We start from the raw sequence: 22,659 nt of genomic DNA, 5'->3' as shown, positions 1-22,659 counted from the left end.
TTCATTATATCATAAAAGTAAGGGAAACATCATTCTAGAGGTTAGCCAGTCCGGTGCTCTCACTTGTGTAAATAAGAAAAGGAAAAGCCCAGAGAATGATTAGCCACCAGTGATTAGCAGCATGAACACTAGACATTCTCAATCTCACTTCTGTACTGAATAAACACATATTCACAGACTCAGGTATTAAGATATTTACAGAAGAACACTATTCAAATCAGCAATTCTGGTATACCTAGCTTCCGGTAACAAGATACAGTAAAGACACTGGAATTAGAACAGGGGTATTGTCACACAACTCACTCACATATGCTGGGCAATCTATCCACCAAGTACATCTGCATGCATTACTGATTTAATCATCATCTCTGTTTCAAAAATAGAGAAACTGGGAACCGAGAAGTTTACTGATTTGGTTTGTTCTAAGTCATAATTAACAATTGGCACAACTAGTTTTCAAAGTCATATCTCACTCCAGCACCCAAACTCATATTGCATTGCAAAATGGGAAATGTCTGAGGTCTTCTGATCACATGTATAAAAAACTGCTCATCCTGCTCAGATAAGGAAGCTAGAATAGAGAGCTTTTAGAATGACCCTTCTGATTAAAGAAGGTTCAAGACTGAGACAGAGTCCACAAGGACAAGGAGATTGCTAAAGTAATCTAGGTAAAAAGGGCACCTCTGTAGTCATTACAAAGGTAATGACTGTGGGTTTGAAAACAAGTAGACCAGATCAGAACAACTAAGGAAGCAACACTGATGGGATTTGGCAATGGAACAGATAGAGGGATGACGGAAAGGGAGGAATCAAGTTTACCTCCTGGGCATTTGGCTTTAGAAGCCTTCATTTCTTCATTCATACGAATCAGTGAACAAAAACACCATCTCTGCACTCATATGCTCATCATCTATTAAGGAGGTAAGGGTAGGGGACGGGTGATGAGTTCTGTGTTAGACTCGTAAATTTTACATACTTGGAGAAGATCCAAGTGGGAAAGTCTAAAAGCCAGCTCTAAATGAGATCTGAGATGAAGATATAAACTAGAAAGTTAAAAAGTGATGAGGCCACAGAGAGGTTTTACAGTCAGAGGGTTGATGAGAAAATCTTTGAGATATCAATAATCAACTGATAGAGAAGAGTGTGGCTGAGGAAAGAGGGGCAGACAGAAAGCCAGGGATGAGACTGTAAAATGGTCAAATTAGTTTGCTTGTAAAACTTAAGAGATTAAAAAAAAACAAAACTAAATGTTACTGAACTCAAAAAAGGTTACTGGGATAGGATTTTGGGAAAACCAGTTCCTTAATCAGGCTTTTAAATCCATAACATCACTCTATTTTATATTATACAAAGTATTCCATTACTTTGTATAAGAGTAAGGAGAAAAGACACTAAAGGTTTTTTAAAAACAAATAGGAGAACAGTCCGTTAAGCATCTGACTTTCGTTCAGGTCATGATCTCATGGTTCATGAGTTCAAGCCAAGCCAGAGGCACTTCAGATCCTGGCTCTCCCTCTCTCTCTGCCCTTCCCGTGCTCTCTTTCTCTCTCTCTCAAAAAATAAACAAACTTTAAAACAAACAAAAACTCTTGTGAAAGACTTTTCTTTCCAGACCTGGTGAAAGCTAATTTTTATCTAATATTTATCAAAAGCCTTCTACTAAGCCTGCAATTCTGAGAATTTTAACACTTGGAGGCCAAACTGGTAAAATTTCACAAATAAAACAGGACGTTTTCCACATGTAGAGTATGAGCACAGCATACCAGCAAAAATCCCTCCTTTCCTGCAACTTGTAATTATCAAACTACCTTGACAGCTCTAATTCTTTTTTTAATGTTTTTCTTAACATTTATTTTTGAGAGGGGGAGAGAGAGAGAGAGAGGGAGAGAGAGGCAGGCAGAGAGAGGGAGACACAATCCAAACCAGGCTTGAGGCTCTGAGCTATCAGCACAGAGTCCAACGCAGGGCTTGAACTCATGGACTGTGAGATCATGACCTGTGAGATTGGACTCTTAACCGACTGAGCCACCCATGTGCCCCTATATACAACTTAATTTCTTTCACTATATACAACTTTTCACTTTAAGGAACAATAATACATACTTTTGATTTGATTTCTTTGGAGGGGGCAATTTTTTATGTTAAGAAAATAAGCAGCCAGGAATCATTTTATTTATTTAAAAAATTTTTAATGTTTTATTTATTATTGAGAGATAGAGACAGAGCATGAGCATTGGAGTGGCAGAGAGAGGGAGACACACAGAATCTGAAGGAGGCTCCAGGCTCTGAGCTGTCAGCACAGAGCCCAGTGCGGAACTGGAACTCACAAAGCACGAGATCATGACCTGAGCCGAAGTCGGATGCTTAACCAACTAAGTCATCCAGGCACCCAGGAATCATTTTATTTTTACAGTGGAAAAATTATCATGAATTACTCCAGATTTAATTGTATCAAGACAAATGGAGTTTTGTATGGTTTGGATAGAACATATCTTTGTTCAGCTAAATGAGCTGACTGCTAAATCTTTTACATTAACTGAGTTTAGTTTTCACATTACCAGTTCTTTTTAGGGCTTACATAATCACTGAACAATTTTTCAAAAGATGGCTGAAAAACAATGGTCTCCAATATCTATGAAATAAGCAAATATCAATTAGAATTACCTTCTTCAAGAAAAAGGTTAATGATTTAATCATTATTATCTACTCTCATCAGATGAGCTGAGAAAATGAATTGACTTGGAAGTTTTGTTTCGGATCTGGTTTCAGTCAATGAATGTCTTTCAACAAGTCAAACTACAGAAATCAGAACTATTTTGTACTTAAGTTTTTAATAACATCAAATAATTTATGTATATACAATGTTTCAGTGGTTTAAATCTGAAAGGGTAAAAAGTAATCAACTCAATAGAATAGTAAGTACTTATAGCAGCAATATGTGCAAAAACAATCCAGGCTGTGTTCAGTACCTGTATTAGCGGTTAAGTACCCAGGCTGACAAGGAACACTGTGTTAACATGCAGTCATAACTAAAACTCACAGATTGTATCCATGTTGCTATCCTGGTTGTGACACTGTGGGTAGTTTTGTAAGATGTTACCAAATGAGAAACTGTGTAAAGGGTAGGCAGGATCCCTCCATATTATTTCTCACAAATGCATGCAAATCTACAATTATCTCAAAAAGTTTTCTAAAAATCTTGTTTTTTAAAAAAATCACAATGTATTTTAATAATTTCAACTACTAATTCTTTTTTTTTTCTAAGCAAAATTTTTCATTTTTCCTTTCTAGAAATAAGCTCATTTTATTTTTCCAAAACAGTACTATATAACCAACCTGAATCTAAATTTATAAAACTATCAAGTAAGCTATTATCTCAACAGCAGAAAAAATGAAAAAATTCACCACCAAAAGAAATATAGTTCATCTCACGGAACCTCCCCCGACCCCCAATACACTGGTTATAAAATAATTCTAATGTTGAGTTAAACTTATTACCCTTTGGTAAACTGAGTTAGATGCTAAGCAAATGGCAAAAGACAACCATATCTCCATCTTTACTCAATTATTCTGAAATGAGAATTAAAATATAACAAACAGATTAAATTTTCACCAACTCAATAAACTGGAATCCAATAAGGTTTTGTAGACACAGTGTACAACTTCAGTTACGACAACAAAATAAACCATCCGCCCTAAGAATGAGTAAATCAAATGGCTAAAACACACACAATAAAACCTTGCAGATTCCCAACATTAGGAAAATGTTGACAACTATCCTAGTTAAAGTAGCTCAGCATTTGTTCATAGCTGACTACCGGTGGCTTTTCAACTCACATAGCTTTAAATGAATCCCACTTTGGAAAGACTCTTCTTCTCCACGTAAAAGTATTAATCCTTGGTCACCTACATTCATTTTCATTCATTTTCCATTCAATCAGCATGGACTGTCTACACATACAGCCCAGCACCAGATGCTGGGTGAAGCACCAAGATACTTCCCTCAAGATTCATTCTCTAATAAGGGGAGACAGATACATAAAAAATAGAAGAAATTCTATGATGTAAAGCAGAATAAAATCAGTGCCAAATTGAGATACTAGTACAATGCATTAGAACAAACAGTTCAAAAAAGAAGCAATACATTCTAATAGGAAAAGAGGGAGGTTCAACCATAATTTCTTTCAAGAAGGGGCATTTAGGCAGTTTTAAAAAATGAGAAGGATTAACAGATGAAGGGGGGATAAGAAAGCCATACAGTGTGAGGAACTGGCATGTGCAAGGTGGGGGTATGGATGGACAGGGCACGTGTCTGTAGACCCTGTGCAGACTGGCACAAGTGAGCGTGAGACATGGGGGAGATGCAGACGAGCAGCGAGAAAGCAACAAGGGCAGAGGCACAGGTTGGGGGTTTGAGTGGGACTTAGATTTTATTCTCCCGTGGTCGGAAGTACAAAGGTTCGTGAGTGTTATTAAGAGAAACAGGCAGATACCTGGGATGAGAAATCGGCATGGAACATCCCTGTGATGCTTAAATAGACAGTCCAGACTGGAGATGAAGACCCAAACTAGCACAAGCGCCGTGGCTTCTCCCAAGCCTCTTCTCTCTGAAAACAGGGGGCCTTTCCCCAAAATAGTTTTTTACATGTACCAATGGTCCCACTGCCTTGCTTCTCTCAAGGGTCCTCTTTCTCTTGCTTGTTCACTCTCATCCCATTGACCTGTAATTCCCTGAATCGTTGCCCAAAGCCTATAGACAAGTGAGTCTCTACATGACTTCAAGAAAGAAAAAAAATCACTCACCTTGTTTCTGCCTAAGCTACCATCCCATAACCTTCCTCCCTTACCATCAACCTTTCTTACGTGAACTGTTTCCCCAGCAACGCTGAAGGAGTCCTCAGTGCCTACAGTGTTTTTCCGCTCCTTATTCGACTACACCCAGCTGTGCTCTCAAAGGACACCAGGCTGGCCTCTTAGTAGTAACAGAAGTAGACAGGCCAGAAGCAAAGTCAAATGTCACTGTACTTTGCAATGACTACTCCATGCTGGACCCTGGGTGCTTTGCTTTAAAACGGGTGCTGAAAAACAGATGGTTCAGGAGAAAAATAGCCAATGTATTGAGAGGAATGGTTGAAAGGGGGGAAATTCCATAATGAGAGAAGATGAAGACTTATAAAAAGATGGCCTGAAGGAGTGTGATTACAATTTAACTCTTTGAGAGATCATTAGTGTAGAAGTGAACTCCAGCAGATCACAGATCAGAAGACTGAAACAACTTGGGAGTATAAAAGACAGAATTCAATGCAATACCAGAAGTGCTTTTCAGAAGTTACTGTAAGAAGAGTCACCTGAAAATGTTGACACAGAAACTGATGGTTACACATCAGAATTGTCTAAAGCCTTGATACTCAGTATGTGGTTTGTGGGTACAAACCTCAGCATCACCTGGGAGCCTGGTGGAAATGCAGCCTCTCAGGGCCCATCACAGACACTGAATCTGAACCCACAGACCAAGATTCCATGCAGATTCTTTTGACATTAAAACTGGAGACCACTGCTGTAAGGAAGTCTTGCAACTAGATGTGGGAGGGAGTCAATGAGGTCTCGGCATCCCTTCCAAATACTAATTTATGGAAAGCCAAGCTCACTCTTCCGCAGAGCTCAAAGCTGTTTCATCTGATTCCTGCCGAATGGGTGAAAACACTACTTCTGGGTTTCACAGTCTCCCTTTTCATACATAACTTTTTAAAAAAATTTTAAATGTTTATTTATTTTTAGGAGAAAGAGAGACAGAGCATGAGCAGAGACGGAGAGAGAGACAGAATTTGAAACAAGCTCCAGGGTCTGAGCTGTCAGCACAGAGCCTGACACAGGGCTCAAACCTGGGAATGAGAAGATCATGACCTGAGCCGAAGTCTGATGCTTAACTTCCTGAGCCACCCAGGTGCCCCTCAAACATAATTTTTTAATACCTAAAACAATGCTTCATCCAGAGCTTATTGTAACATTTCAGTTAACATATTTTGTTAACTTAAGAATTTTGTTGAACACTGAGTTAAAGTGGCTTACAATGGTGTGTTTACAACATAACATTAAATAAATGGGTAAAGAGAAAAATGATGCAGAAGGAATTAAATAAGGATAGGAATGCAAGATGGATTTCAATGGCTGGTATTTAAAATGCATTTTCATGACTCCACTTACTAACTGAGGGCTAGGTTTGGTTACAAGTTTTCTATCAGCTAACTCAAATACTGTGTGATAGCTCCTAGATGTTCACTCAGAATGCCATAATTAATATCCTAGACATGAATGAAACAGACCCCATTAATATATTCAGAATGGTGAACAGAAGATTCATGCTTTATACTGAATTAATTTTAAGGCTTTCTACTGTGTATTTTAGAATATTCTAAGGGATTACTTACTGATATAATTACATCTTATCTGGACATACTAACCCACAGAGTGACTCAATGTTGATAACGGGTAAAAATTTACAGACAACCAGTCAAAAATAAAATTTAAGAAAGGGAAAAATGGAACTTACCAAATAGATTTCCTAAACTTGCATCCATTTTTATTTCAAATACTTGAGAAATAACATAAAATGTCAGTAAAAATACTGCCACGGCCACCACCAACTTTGCAGCACCTAGATAAAGGGCAGAAACAATTCAGCATGCGCTTATGAGAACTTTTAGTAGTGCATTTTCATGAGAAATTTAAGTTCATAAAAAATTTCTTAAAACCAATCAAGTTTCATGTACTGGATCTTAGTTTTACTTGAGTTACAACAAAAACTGTATATACAATCCATTGAGATAAGGCGTTTTCCTAATCAAAGAATTATCAGATTGGCTGGCAACCGAGACACAGGACTGCTTGAGTCATCTGTCTCGTTTTCTCCTGCAAAAATTGAAAGGAAAAAAATAAATCTGCTCTCAAGTGTGGCTGACTATATGCAAGTACAAAAGTATCATGGCTAATGGAACACCATCACCACGTACGCCGGGTGACACATCCCTAATCCTGTTCAAATATAAAGGCAGCACTACACAGGGATAATACAGAAACACCAGACCTTACGGAGATACAAAGGCAACCAGCAGGATACTCACTAAGAAACCCTCCAGTGAAACATACCAGATTTACTGTCCTACACCAACCAACACATCTCTTAGAGCAACACAAGTGCTCCTGACATGGCCAACAAGAGCATTTCTCCCCATACTGAACACTAGATTTAGACAGGCATGCAATCCTGGAGGACTTCACTTGGCAGCAATCACACATGCTTCACAACGTGGTTCCACGATAGGCTCTATGAAGACACACTCGTAGACTTCCATACCATTTTATCTTTAACTATTTCTGGGTGCCTCACAAATAGTTAGCACAGCCAGGTATTAGCTAACTGTTTAATAGGAACTGAGGATTTGTCTTTCTTCTCCATAGCTAAGTAAATCTAGGAAAGAAAAAAAAAAGTGCAAGGCAGGAAAGGAAATGGAAAATGACAGGAAAGAAGCATCTTCCTCTCTCCCCTAGGATTTCAGAGCCTTCTTGTTAGGCTATTCAGGAAGAATACTAGTATTTGCCTATACAGTCTGCAGTCCCCTCTCTTACTCCAGGTTTAATTTCTATTGACCTAAAGGAGGTAGATGGGATTAGCAGACATCTCTCTATCCTTAAGGAAATGAGGCCCAGAGGTGAGGCAACTCCCAAGATGACAAATGGCAGCAGCACAAGGCCTGGGATCCAGGAGTCCCGGCACACGGCCCAGTGCTTCGTACAGCACTCCGTTCTAACACCAGATTACAACAGCCTCCTAACAAACTACCAAAACTCAACTTAGTGCATAAGGAAGAGTGAAAAAGACTTACATTCATTCTAATTTCCTAAACATAAAGAAACAGAACTGTACCCATAAAGGGGAGAGATGAGAATGAACCACTGATGCTCGGAAAGGCCAGTGATGCTGAGAAGTGCTGGTTTCACAGAGCTACTCTTTCTATTTAGAAACACTCTATAAATACAGAAATGAGATGGCAGTGAGGAAGCCTCACAGCTAACCTAATCAACCCCCTCACCTGTATCTGACCTTTTCTCCTCCAAAAATTACTTCCTGTTTTCAAGAGCAACTACAAGTTGCCTACGTGTTTAGTTCATAAGACAGAAAAATTCCAATAGGCTTTTAACTCTTGCCCCCAGAGGATCTAGCAGAATTCCTGGATATAGTCAAACTCTCAACAAGTGTTTGCTAAATAGATGAATGGTAAGAGGTGACACATTCCTTCTTGATCACTTAAGACCAAGGGCTTGAAGATTCTGTATCACAGGACAGTCTTAACCACTCATTTTCCAGCAATCATGGGCATATGCAACCAGAGATAACCTCTCCCTGTCCCTTATAGCAGATATACAAAACCTTTACTTCTCAAGATTAAAATATTAAAATGAATAAAATATCAAGGTTCTAACATATGAAAGTTATAGACTAAATTCAGTACCAAGTTAAACCTGAGCCTACACTAAACAAGCTATATACATCATATATACCCATAACTACTTATACACACATATACAATACACACACATACTCCCATTTACTGACTGGCTACTATAGACCTAAATGCTTTGTAAGTTTAATCACATTTGCACAGCTTTTCCAGGTAATTATCCTCATTTTACAGATAAGAAATCAAGGTTGAAAATGTTTAGATCACTTGCCTAATGGCAAGTGGCACTAACTAGTCAGTGGCAGAACTGAGTCTTCGACCAAGACCTATTCACTGACACTGGACCCATCAGAGGAACTAGGAGGAAAGAAAAGCTCTAAGACAGAGAAAAGTCAGAGGTGGAGAAGTGAACTAATAATGGAACAAGCAGATGGTCCCACAGAGGAGGAGGCAGGTGAAGACAGGCAGAGCCTGCATAATGGTATAGTTCTAGAACTTCTGTGACAGAGGAGTCTCCTTCAGAGTTGGTCACCAGCCAATTCTGGATGTAAAGGGCCTGATCATACCACCCCACAGTGCCCATCCTTAACTTCCNACTTCTGTGACAGAGGAGTCTCCTTCAGAGTTGGTCACCAGCCAATTCTGGATGTAAAGGGCCTATCATACCACCCCACAGTGCCCATCCTTAACTTCCTATGTGATTCTCTCTTCCTTCTAGCCACAGACTGTGCTAATCTGAGGGCGTCCCTGTTTTTCACAAACCAAAAAGCATAAACCTTAGACACCGTTGCCTCACTGTAAGAATAAAGACTATAAGGATATTTCAAAGCAACCAGATTTTTTCAAGTTAGATTAATCACTCTAAAGGCAATAAATTAAGTTAATCTTCCTTCTTCATTAAAAGCAAACCCTTCAAGACCTATACTAGGAATAGTGCCAACCATAAAATAAGTACTCAATGAATAATTACTTATCAATTAACCTTGATATTAATTGTTAGAATCAGAGAAATGAACTCAATGAAAATTTAATTTGAACTAGAATGAATGTAGAATTATGTGAGAGAGAAACTTTGCTTTGATTATTTCAATCATTACGTTAATTAATGTACTTTTAAAATCATGGAGACATGATCATCAATAGTCAGTCCTGCCATATTCAAAGATCATTTAAAAAAAAGACATTATAATATGTTTTTTAAACCATAAACAAGCTCTTAGTTTCTGGCAATATTTTCCTTCACTAGTTGAACAGTACTCAAAAAAGGATACTCTGTAAGTTCATGACCAAAGGGTCCAGATTTTCAAATTTACAAACGCATTTGCGCACAACCCTGTGATGTTATTTTAATAACCATAATGTTTCATCATCTGCACCCGATTCTACAGAATGATGCTTGAAGCACGAGACTCGTTTGCTCACCCACCTTGACTGAGGCACTTCTACGAGATGCCCCTGTCGAAAATACGGTTTGCTGGTGAGAAGATGACAACTAAGAGGAAGACTCGATTTTGAGAAATTACAAATTATCTTCTATGTTGGAAGAACATAGAAATGTCTATGCAAAATGTGCATTTCTTCTAGAGCCTTGGTCATCCTGAAGGAGGAGTAGGGTGGGTAAACACACTTATTTTCACTATTAAGGCAGGAAATAGTCATCAGCCTCTCCAGTTATTTATGCATCTTTTTACAACGTTTAAAGACAGCTACCTTCACAGTATGAACGTCAAGTGGTGTTTTGCAGTTTCCTCTCTATGCTGCCTAAGAACAGATGTTCTTACGCATAACCTCAATTATGCAGACTGAGCTCGAACTAGCAAATAGCCACTTAAGCAAAAATACATGTTACTGAATGGTTCACATATGCTAGTTTCCATTTTAAGTACATGCAGAGCAAAGGTTGAAGCTTTTAAACTTTACAACTTATTTTTCTCAAAAGGCTAGAACTTAGCAAAATTAAAAATCAGTCTCCCTAGGTTGTCAAAATTGTTCTTTATATGGGCATTTTATATATTAGGCAAATTAAGCATAATGCATAAGAACATAAACATTAAAACCATAACTTAAAAAATCTAGCATAAATAATTTCAACAAGTTTGTCCAATTTGTGATTTAGCAACTACATAAAAAAAGTAAAAAGGCAAAATAGTGATTTAGTTTGTTATATTTCAGCTTTGCACTCAGACCTCAGACAGAAAAAGACAATTTACCCTTTCCTTAGCCATTTAAATAAACAAGTTACACAAAAAGTAAAAGTATTTCTATTGAATTAAATTTCTTACCTGCTACCCTCATGTTTCGTTTCTCAGTCTATGGCACTTCTCATTAAATAACCTCCTAAAATCAAGAGAGAAGGCAAATATCATTAAGTCTAGAATGAGCACTCCTGCCTGAATTGGTTTGACTTGAAGCATACTATATAATAAACTAATTAGACAAAGGTCATGACATTTTGAGGTATTCTACCAACACGGACACTGAATGAAACACCTCTTATCACTGGGCCTGCCTCCTTCCACTGGAACATAAAAGCCCTTGAGAGGAGGGCCTGTGCTTTATGCTTTATCCTGTTCTGTCTCTCGCTCATGCCCCTTATTATTCTCAGTGATCCCTGCATTTCCACGGAACCTTTGATACCGGGTTCCAAATTCCCAGTGTGTGGGTCAGTATTTTCCTGGCCTGTGGATAAGTAGTTAGCTTAAATAGATTGGTAACATTAGCTTTTCGTATTATGTGCAAGGTGTTCCAATAACTAACAAGAAAATCAATAATGCTCAATTCACTATTAGTTGAAATGTTACTATTTTCTTCAGAGTGGGCAGAAGAAAGGGAGCTCGCACAAGGCAATGGTCCTTGGATGTACCCCTCCCCCTCCCCAGCCTATTTCTTACTAGTGAATGACATAACCAAAGAGGTTAGGCTGCTTGTCCGGTCATGGAACGAACTATTTGCAGGCACGGGGCCAGGATGCAGGTCTGCAGGCCCCAGCTCTACGGCTCACTCTAGTGTGTGATGCTGCTTCGTGTCTAGGATGATCGAATTCATGTGTCCCTATGACTCGCACTTAGAGCAAAGGCTTTTGTTAGTACCAGGATCCCCTTCCTCTTCATGTTTCCAAGTTTGTAAAAGAATATATTCAGAAGTACAGAATTACAATTTTAAATATTCCAGTAATTACTGTTATTCACAGTATGTGTTACGTGTCAAATAAAGAAACTACTCTTTGATATTATTCTAAGAACAACAAGAAGTAGATGCTGGAGAAAAAAATCTTTGTATGGCTACGTATGCTTCCCTCTTACAAAATAACTCAAGATAAGTGAAATCTTAAAAAGAAGATGAAAAAGTAAATGAGTTTGATAGGAGATTTATGTTCAAGTTTAACGTTCATGTTCAAGTCTACTCAAATCTATTGTACAAGAAGGGAATTCAAAAGAAAATTGTTATTAATGAGTCACATTGATAACTGATACATTTATTTTACACTGTATTTTGATACTGATGTTTCAATGCTGATGTCTGATCTATCAATTCACAGATGTTCTGAATAAAAATAGCACACCCCTGAAGGACACAGAAAGGAAATGAGACATCTGGTTTTTTCATTCACTAGTAAGAAATAGGCTAGGATGGGTTTGGGGGGTGAGCAACCAAGGACCACTGCTCTCGTTGGTGTGAGCTCCCTTTCTTCTGCCCAATTTACTCTGAAGAAAATATCAACATTTAAACTAACAGTGAATTGAGCATTATTGATTTCTTTTCCTTGCTAGTTATCTGAAAACATTGCACATAATATGAAAAGCCAATGTTATCAATCTATCTAAGTTAACTACTATCCATAGGCTAAGAAAATACTAAAAGGAAATAAAAGATCCTACGGTATCCACAAGCCATCCCATAAAAACAGAAAAAAACTCTTGGCTTTTCAGATGAAATCGCTGACTGGTTTTAAATCATTTGTTGACTTCCAGCAAAATGGAACACTACATTTACAACACAAACACACCTTTCCTCCCAGTAATATTCCAAAATACCTTCACCCTTATCTGAATGCGGCGTAGGAAAATTTCTTTGGAAGCTGGATGATCAGTTGGGCAGACACTTTGCTGTTCTTTTTCACTATTTCCATTACCTGCTGAGGAGGCCACACCTGTCCAAGCACAGTCACCGCCTCACACCTCCGCCCCCTATCTGCACTGTCCAGCAAGCCTGCTGCGAAGCTGACGCTAGTAAGCCCACAATAGAAGTGACTACAACTGTCTAGCAGAATTCATGTTTTCCATTAAATTTCTGAGAAAACAAACATTTTATAAAGTCTCTTAAACTGAAATCTCATAAAACCTCAGCCATAACACATTTTAATTAGTTTGCTTAAGAAGCAAATTAATGATGCAAGAATGTAGATCAGCATAAGGAAAAAGTACTGAATATATCTGAAAGCAAATCAGGGAACATGTTTACAATGTGCTAATTCCAAAGCATTCCTAACTTGTCTTCTCAGGATGACATTTAAAAACAAAGAAAATCACTACATATAATCATCTTAGGGAGAAAAAAGCAGAAACTTCGTGGAATAAACTTGGCATAAACCTCAGGCGTTGAACCTGACAATCAGTAGGGGTAAAACAGCTTCCGAGAAAATGAGCACAACAGAAAAGGGTAAAAAGTCCTGTGCTAGAATCCACAGCTCTTTAATCCAGAATCAACAGGTGAAATAATTTATAATTTTTTGCATATTCATTAAAAAAGTAGAGATATGGAAATTAGAGCTGTTTGCCCAAATTAGAATACTGGTGGTAGAAAGAGTACTTTTAGGATAGAATAAAAAGAAAACAAAGGCTGATAGTATATTTGCCCCCCAAAGTGTAGTCTAAGTCAAAACAACAAGTTTCAATGTTTCAGATAAATGCTCAAACCAATCCGGTTCCTGAGGCGTGAAAGTGCACAACCATGTGAGAGTCCACCACACACAGAGGGTCACCAGGATGCCCCTGGGCGATGAAACGCTAATAGAGTCTGTGACCCACACTGAAGAAGAGAGCCCAAATCAGGATCTCAGGCTGACATACTGAATTTCTTTGACTATCTTGTAATTTTTTTTTTTTAATGTTTTATCTATTTCTAGGAGAGAGAGACAGCGTGAGCAGGGGAGGGTCAGAGAGAGAGGGAGTCACAGACTGAAACAGGCTCCAGGCTCCGAGCCAGCAGTCAGCACAGAGCCCGACGCGGGGCTCGAACCCACAAACCGCGAGATCATGACCTAAGCGAAAGTCGGAAAGTCGGACGCTTAACCGACTAAGCCACCCAGGCGCCCCGACTATCTTGTAATTTAAACATTTCCTCTAACCCAGCTACCTACTTTGGTCTAACATGGTGAAGTTTTATTAAAATCGGCCTGAATCAGCAGGCCTCAACCGAGAATCAATCAACTTCAGGACAACAGATAAAAACACAGGTCAAATGATACTTTCATTCTCTCCTTGAGAAGTAGACTTGAGGTACAAGAGGTCAATGACAAGAACACCATTTGTAGCAACAAAATAAGCCATAATAACAATTATTTACCAGGAGGGGAGGGTCTTGCCAGTTAAAAAAACAAAAAACAAAAAAACTAGGGAATAATGCATTCAGTAGTACTTTATGTACACATTCTTATTTGATGTAATCTTCCCAACAGCCCTTCCCATACCGTGGGTGTTTCAATGGCTTTATAGATAAGGACAAGGGATATGTGTCAGGTAATATGGGGGGTACATAAGAATCTGATACTACAAACAAATACACTTCCCTCTCATCTCAGCAGTTCTCTGACATACTCTAATATAAGCAACGTGCTGACACAATTCCATACCGATCAATGTGGCCTTTGCAAAGTGCTCTAGGAATTGCTAATCTGTGCTGCCAACTAGCCACTCCAGAGATGTGACACTTTGTCAAAATGATTAAGCACATGTATTAGAACACCCTCTAAGACAGAGAGGATAGAGGAAAATGAAGCATATAAAAACACCCATTGATGTATTCAATATTAACAAACAATCATCTAAGCCAGGAGAAAATACTATAAATCCTATTTCACAAATATAAAGAAACCATCACTCAATTCAATCCAACTTTAACTCAGTGCCAGCCAAATGGCAATTTCGAATGAATCAACTGAGTGAAGTTCAGAAGACTGTAATGTTCATGCAAACTGGGGTTTTTCAAGAGGACTGAGAGGGGAAAAAAAAGTGCAAGCAGATAGATTTAAACTCATGCAGGCCCTGTAATGGCTAATTTTGTGTGTCCGCTTGACTGGGCCATGGGATACCCAGATATTGGGTTAAACATTATTATGGGAGTGTCTGAGGGTGTTTCTGGATGAGCCTAATGTCTGAGTAAAGCAGTTTACTCCCCACAATATGAACAGTCCTCATCCAACTGGAGGCCTGAATAGGACTAAAAAGGCTGAATAAAGGAGAACTCGCTCCCTATGTCTAGTCTTCCATCTGGAACATCGGTCTTTAAATCTGGACTGGGGCGCCTGGGTGGCTTAGTCAGTTAAGCCTCCAACTTTGGCTCATGTCATGATCTCGCAGCTCAGGAGTTTGAACTCCGTGTTGGGCTCTGTGCTGACAGCTCAGAGCCTGGAGCTGCTTTGGATTCTGTGTCTCCCTCTCTCTCTGCACCTCCCATGCTCATGCTCTGTCTCTGTCTCTCAAAAATCAGTAAATATTTTAAAAATGCAAAAAAAAAACAAATCTAGTCTGAAACTTACATAATTGGCTCTCCTGCTTGCCTGGGACTTTTCAGCCTCCATAACCACATGAACCAATTCCTTATGATTTTCTATTGATCCTAGACAGATATCTTCTCTCCTCTCAGTTCTGATTCTCTGAAGAACCCAGGCTAATAACAGACTCCCTCAAGATCAGAATGTAGATTAAAATTTCAGTCCTAGAGCAGCTAAAGAAAACAAGGGAAATGAGGTAACACTGGAAACAAAAGGTCACTGTACCTAAAAGTCATGAGGGTGAGTTATTCCGATGTGGTTTATAAACAGAACTATGGTATTAACAACACTATTTGGGGAAAAAAAAACCAAAAAAACCCTTCATTCATATGAAAACAGAGAAAATGTTGGCAAACTTTCTTCTGTAAAAGGGCCAGATGGTAAATATTTTAGGCTTTGTGGACCATACATATGGCCTTCACAGCAACTACTCTGCTCTGCAGTTGTAGCTGGAAAAAAGCCATAGACAATATGTAAACAAATGGGCCCAGTTGTGTTATAATAAAACTTTATTTATGAACACTGAAATTTGAATTGCATTAAGTTTTCATGTCACCAAGTATCATTTTTCTTTTGAATGTTTTCCAATCACTTAAAAATGTAAAGATCTATCTTGGTTTGTGGGCCACATAGACCCATGGGTCACAATTTGACAACTCAAGACAGAAGAATAAAAAATAAAATTTAAACTAAAAACAACTTACAAAACAGATCATGCCTTAATATTCCAACATTTCTCTCAGGGTTACTTACTGAATATCAACCTGCACAAGGCTTCTACCGGTCCTCTTAAAAGAACTGCTATAGAAGTAGGACAGATCAAAGAACCCTAAATTCTGTGTTCTGTACGTGCTAATCACACACTTTCACAATCAGCTGCTCTCCATGGGAAGAAGCATATACTCCATGAGGAACAACGGATTCTCTTCAAAGGAAGGAAAATAAATCCTTCCTTTCCTATAGCCGAGGCAGCCCATCTATAGCAAAGACAGGTATAATCTAGACTTTGAAACGTTTTCCAAAGCAGGTATAAACTGGATAGGGGCGCCTGGGTGGCTCAGTTGGTTAAGCGTCCGGCTTCAGCTCAGGTCATGATCTCATGGTCTGTGGGTTCGAGCCCCATATCGGGCTCTGTGCTGATAGCTCAGCGCCTAAAGCCTGCTTCAGATTCTGTGTCTCCCTCTCTCTCTTCTCTGCTGCTTGTGTTCTGTCTACCAAAAATAAATAAAACATTAAAAAAAATTTTTAAGAAACTGGATAAAAATTAGTCTTATCACAACCCATTTCATTAACTGTAAAATTATGTTGGTGAGGAGAAACTGACACAATTGTTTTCTTTACATAGGCAATTAAAAGTGATTATTTTTGTGATAGGCGTAAAGCAGGGAAGGTTTACTGTGTATCTGTTTGAACAACTATTAAAATTACAAATATTAAGCTTTCAAAAACGTTTACTTTAATCAGAACAGAAAAAAACAAAACAGAGCACCTATGTCCACAGCAGCTGCGAGCTGCTCTTGAGGGTCGCGCTCACACAGATGCCACCACACACTCAACACTGCCGGGCTGGACACATTTTTGAAATAACAAAAGGAAGAGGGGTGAGAACAAGGCACTCATGTGAAAAAAGTCTGAACATTTAAAAACTAATTATGATATCTGAGCTGTTCTCACTGTTACAAATAGTGTGAATTCAATAGGATTTAGTGTATTAATACTAAATGCTTAATAGAAAGAAATCCAATTATTAACTTCAGAAAGTATTTTAGTACTAGTAGGCCACTCTGATTCTCAATTCTAGAAAAGGCATTCATTTAAAAGAATCTACCACTTTATGGGGCGCCTGCGTGGCTCAGGCAGTTGAGCGTTGGACTCTTGGTTTCTGTGCATGTCATGATCTCACCGTTCACGAGTTCAAGCCCCACACCAGGCTCTGTGCTAGTAGTGTGGAGCCTGCTTGGGATTCTCTCTCCCTCTCTCTCCCCCTCTCTCTCTCTCCTGCTCTCTCACCCTCTCTCTCAAAATAAATACATAAACTTTAAAAAAATTTAAAAAATCTACCCCTTAAATACACACGTTACACACCTTTTAAAAACTGGGTATAACCTGGTAATAATTAAGGCAGAAAAAAATTTAATGAGTACCTAACAACTAGAAATGTATTCCAGGCTTTTAAAGGGTTACACTAGTCTTACATTTTGACTAGAAGAAAACAGGAAACAACAACAAAACACAACGCACTGTTTCCTTTGGGAAGGAGGAGAGATCTGCACAGATTCTCTAGTGCCAAGAATAACCAGTTTTTCAAATGATCTCTGAGGAAAACACAAATGTATCTACTCCTTCTGCAAAGGNGCCTGTTTCAGATTCTGTATCTCCCTCTCTCTCGGACCCTTCCCTGTTCATGCTGTCTTTCTCTCTCTCTCAGAAATAAGTAAAACATTTAAAAATTTTAAAACTTTTAAATGGTTCAAGAGAGCCAATGAGTCTTTCAGAATTTTAATTTTCTGTAGAAAACCTTGGGAAGAGAGGAATATACATAATCTATGCCTAAATTTTTTAAGTTACGTAAACTACCGTCAAATGGCTTTTATTTTCTAATGCAGCATCATAGTGAAATGACATTCAAAAGATGATGTGTATCTAATTACGGCTAAGAAACAGAAACAGAATTAAAAGCATATTATGAAAAAGCAAAATGAGCCAGAAAGTGTTTTTAACTCCCCTCTAGAATGTTAACCAATGCTTAATGTGAAGCATTCTGAGATTGTTCTGGGGTGAATCTTGCTTCCCTCCACCCCCCCCCCCCCCCGCTCCAGTCTACCATAGATACCTACACCTTGTTTTTATTTCATTCTCCTGGCAGGGAATGGAGAGAGCCACACTGGAAAACTTCTCTCTGATCCACAGCAGCTAGATAAAACTCCTTTCTTCCAAGAACGAAATGTGACAAAGTTGAACTATAAAATCAACCTGTCTCTCCACTTGGAAAAGGGAAGATGCCCTGCTAAAATCATGTAAGGGCCCCGCCTACACCGACTTTACCCCAAAGACTCAACGGAGGGGGCGGTAACCAAACTGGACAGCCACACACACTACATCCTGATGACAAAAGTATTGCAACACGGTTCACCTCCACCATAAGGGCTCCACAGCATACAACTCCTCCAACCAGTGTGAATCAGCTAGACCTCAGGTTCCTTCCTCTTCGGCTGTTTGAGGTATCGGGTTTCGGAAATATTTCAGTTGATCAGCAAGCTTTTTAACCATGTTTTCTGTAAATACTTCAGGTGATTAAAGACTAAACGGACACACGTTCTGCTTGCCCTCCCAAATCTAACAGGACTAAGCAAGGTTTTCCTGGCAAAAAGATTTCACTGTCCAAGAGGATACTCGTGAAGGAAGCACCACGGCTACGTGGGGTTGCTCTTCACTGAATTCTCGTTAGTGGAGAAAGATCAGTCCTAACCCACAGGCGTTCTGTCATACGGTCCCCAGTGTGCCACCACGACACTTCCTGAATTGGCAGTCAGAGTGCAGGTTTACTCAGACACAGATTGCTGTGTACCCAGACTGCTGTGATTACTGCCACTCCCTCCTAGAACTAGCCAAGATAGGACACAGGTGGCTGGTGTCTATGCCTATTATCAACTCCTGGCAGCTAAGGACTCTCCAAGAGAAAAAGGGTGATTTAAAAAAAAAAGAGAGAGAGATAGAAATCAAACGATCAAGCCACATGTAATGTCAATGTAACATTAATATCTCAGTGAACTGAGATCCTACAAAATGAGTAGTTACAAAATGGAAATCACTAATGTCTCTGTAGATATTAGAAAGAAAACTGAACTATCAACACACCAATGGCTGGAAATGGTTAGGATGAAAATGATATGAGCCCAAACTAGAGTGCATTACACTCATCTATCCAGCAGCTATCTTACATCTGAAAACAAGTCAGAATAATCTTCAATACAAACAAATGTCAAGTAACGACGCCTTACATTAAATTCTACTACAAACAAATATTTACATGGTAAAAGGTCTAAAGAAATGCTACATAATTATTTTATTGTACAGCTTCTATGAGTCACAATAATCGTTTATCTTAAAAGGGGTCTGTGGTTCCTCAGATCCTAAGATGATTTTATTGATTCTAAGGTGCACACTACTTGCCTCATTTTAACAGGTAAACTGGGATGAGGCTTACAACCATAGTTTTCTCCCACAGTAGTATACAAAATAATGGTGCACCTTATAAACATCTTAGATTCAATGAAACAGCATTATCTAGTTCTCTGAAGCCCTAACTACAATGTAACCCCCCTGCACGGACACCATAATTATTGGTGGGCTTTTTAAAATGCAAATTCCTGAGCCCAGAATCCCTAGAAGGATTAAAACTCTTGCCAATTTAAGGAGTTCCCCAAGTGGTTCTCACTCTCCCTCTGACCTGAGAACTTGGGATCTACAGTACAGTGATCTGAATACACAGACAAGTTTGGGGGTGGGGAGCGGGGCAAATCTAGGCCAAAAAAGCCCAAAGGTAAAACTCCTAGAACAAGAATTTCATTCTTTCCTTAACAGTGAATGGAAATCAAGCTGACTCTGGGCCAGGTCTCCTGTGGGGATGAGGAGGGAGAGGCGGGCAGTGAATAAACCTGGACACAATGTGCTGAGGAACAGAGGAGAGAACTCCGGTTTGCAATGGTTACAACAGTATTCGATTCAAAATTCCCTGAATGCGTTGGTGCAGCTTTTCCTCACCTACCAAAGCAGAATTCTGCTTAAAAAGCTCTAATCCAGTGGAAGAAATGAAATGGTGATCAGATTTCTGCCACTGAAAGCGCCAGCAACATGCCAAAAACAGAAAGGAAACTGACATCTAGTTCTCCCAGCTCCTTCAGAGTTCTACAGCTGTGGGTTAAACAGCTGTAATGTAAGGCCCTTTAATCCTCCACTATACCATCCAGGGAAAGAAAGATGGATAGATGGAAACAGATGAGAACAAGGGCAAAAACAAAACTAAATACATTTTAACTGTAAGAAGTTGAACGTATGTAGGGTAAAGAAGTGTCCAGTTCACAGGTTGCAACTACGAAAAAGATTACAGAAAGGCACAAGTTTACATACACTAGAACTATCTTGATCTCCTGCAACTATTTTGCATTGTATCAGATGAGAAGTTACAAGTTCCTATTCTGAATGGATGTTTTAATTCCCCCACATACCTACTGCACTTAACACTATCTTTAAATAGTCTGCAGAATTGAACTGAACCAGAGCAGACAGAATTCTGTAGGTCAAACCTTCTACCTGAAGAACTGGAGGAGCAGAGAGGTTCCACCCTGCAAGGCACGCCATTTCCACCACAAAAGCTGAATGAGGGTTAGCAGCCATTTGCAAAGAACAGGTGGTAAGAGCTTCTAGTGGTAAAACGTCCTGAACCACTTAAGAAATTCATCTTTGTTGACCCTATGTCCTTCAAAATCGTATTTAATGACCACTTAACTGCAGATAATGAATGGTACCGATAGTATATCTGACATCTGGGGTCCTGTAGACCTTATGACGAAAATCAACGCAGGAACTGACGGGCTGCTATAGCTGTCCATGTACCTTTCTCACTAGCACACAAAAACTCACCAGGGACCATCAATGGTTGAATGGCTAAACAAAATGTGGAATGTAACCATGCATGGAATATCATTCTGCCATAAACCAAATGAAGTAGATGCATGCTATATACAGATGAACCTCTAAAACATGATGCTAAGTGAAAGAAGCTAGACAGAAGAGATCATGTCTTGTATGACGCCATTTATATGAAACATTCAGAACAGGTAAACCCACAGGGGCAGAAAGCACGCCAGTGGTTGCCAGGGGCTCAAGGGAAGGGGGAATGGGGATAACTGTTTAGTGGATGTGAGGTTTCCTTTTGGAAGGAGGAAAATGTTTTTGAACCAGAGGCCATGACTGAACACCCCTGTGACTGTACTATATGTTAGTGAAGTGTACACTGTAAAATGGTAAATTTCATGTTATCTGAATTAAATGTAATTTCCTAAAGAAGGAAATTAGAAGAAACTCACTAGAGCAAAAAATGAAAAAAATCACAAACAGTAGATGAAAAAATTAGATTAGAAATAAGGGGAATGTAAATCATCTCAGAATAGTTTCAATCGAATGGAATAGGCCAATGAAGAAGAGAATGAAAGAATACAAGTGGGGTAAACAGTGGAAACTTAGAGGAATTGGAACACTTAATTTCCTCCTTGGACAGAAAGTCAGCTGACTGTACTTTAGGAGCTGAATAAAAATCACAAAACCTTTTAAAGTTTAAAGATCTTGGGAATCTTGCTCAATTTCCCCAAGTTAAGAAAATAAAGCACTGCCTGGAATTAAATAATTTGGTCTATGGCATTCATGAAGCAACTAAATGCAGAATTTCTGCTTAAAATCCAGATGATGTGATCCCAAGGACAGGAACCTTTCTGGACTAAGTTCAAGACAAATGTTTGCTATTGTACTAAGCTGTTAGCTAGACTGACTTTTGTGAGACCTGGGAAAAATCGGTTGATTCTTGGGTCTTACAGCTGCCAGCTTGAAGAAATGGGTATAAAAATGAAAACAAAAAGAGAGAAAGATTCACTGCCTCAAAGAAAATAGCTTTGTGGAGGGCTGGCTGTCTTATTCATAGTATCTCTGATACCCATAACTGGCACATACCAGGTACTTCAATAGTTTTAAAAGAATACAAAAATCTTTGAATACTGACACTCACCATTTAAGATCTAAAATCTGTAGTCAAAACAAGGTAAGGCTCTTCTAAGCCAAAACAGAGACTACTACTTTTTGCCATTCAACAATCTCTTGGCCCGTTGACCCTCTCTCCAATTACCTTTCCTTTTTAATGTATCTTCATTAATTATGAAAGATTAATTACCCATGTGTAAGGTAGCAATCCAAATTTTGTAATTGTAACAAAACATCCATTAAGTCTATTTTGAAAGTCCCTTTAACCCACTGGTGCAGTCTTATTTTGATTCCCTTTTGCAACGCAAGTCTCCTAACAATGGGGATTTTGGAGAAACCTGGCCTGTGTCCTTTTTAAAAAGCCTTATTTGTGTTTGACTCTGTGAGGTCCTCAGGTCAAGAATCACTGTATCTTTTTATTTCTCACTGTCAAGAAATGCTAGTCTTTAGTGAGCTGAGAAAACGTTTCATGGAATTTGTGGAACAAAGCTTCTAACACCTGTATAAAATTGGAGGTGGGGAGGAATGTAACTTTAGTAATCAGCTAGAGAATTCAAGAGACTGGAAGCCTTTAGAAAGAGGTACATTTAATGATATGATCAAAACCAATGCCAATTCTGCCAATTTCTTGTTGAAGAGCATAAGCTATTAACTTTATTTTCTAACTTATTTGGA

At 38.9% G+C, this 22,659-nt stretch overlaps 2 protein-coding genes across 2 annotated transcripts in view; one reads left to right on the top strand and one right to left on the bottom strand.

Moving 5' to 3' along the window:
• The window catches only part of FAM3C (FAM3 metabolism regulating signaling molecule C), a 43,596-nt gene extending 32,800 nt beyond the window's left edge, over window positions 1-10,796 (bottom strand). Inside the window, exons 1-2 of the mRNA XM_077773253.1 lie at window positions 10,742-10,796; window positions 6,551-6,655 (exon numbers count right to left, since the gene is read on the bottom strand). Of these exons, the coding sequence (XP_077629379.1) occupies window positions 6,551-6,655; window positions 10,742-10,754 (118 nt within the window). The 5' untranslated portion in view covers window positions 10,755-10,796. The remainder of the gene's footprint in view (window positions 1-6,550; window positions 6,656-10,741) is intronic.
• The window catches only part of WNT16 (Wnt family member 16), a 70,783-nt gene extending 52,247 nt beyond the window's left edge, over window positions 1-18,536 (top strand). The window contains exon 7 of the mRNA XM_077773252.1: window positions 18,098-18,536. The gene's annotated coding sequence lies outside the window, so the exon portion shown is untranslated. The remainder of the gene's footprint in view (window positions 1-18,097) is intronic.
• The last annotated feature ends 4,123 nt before the right edge of the window (window positions 18,537-22,659 follow it).

The sequence above is a fragment of the Crocuta crocuta genome, unplaced genomic scaffold (assembly GCF_008692635.1).
Source record: "Crocuta crocuta isolate KB4526 unplaced genomic scaffold, BGI_CrCroc_1.0 scaffold16, whole genome shotgun sequence".
NCBI lineage: Eukaryota > Metazoa > Chordata > Mammalia > Carnivora > Hyaenidae > Crocuta > Crocuta crocuta.
The sequence above is the reverse complement of the archived record's forward strand: the minus strand, read 5'-3'. Positions and strand labels throughout refer to the sequence as shown.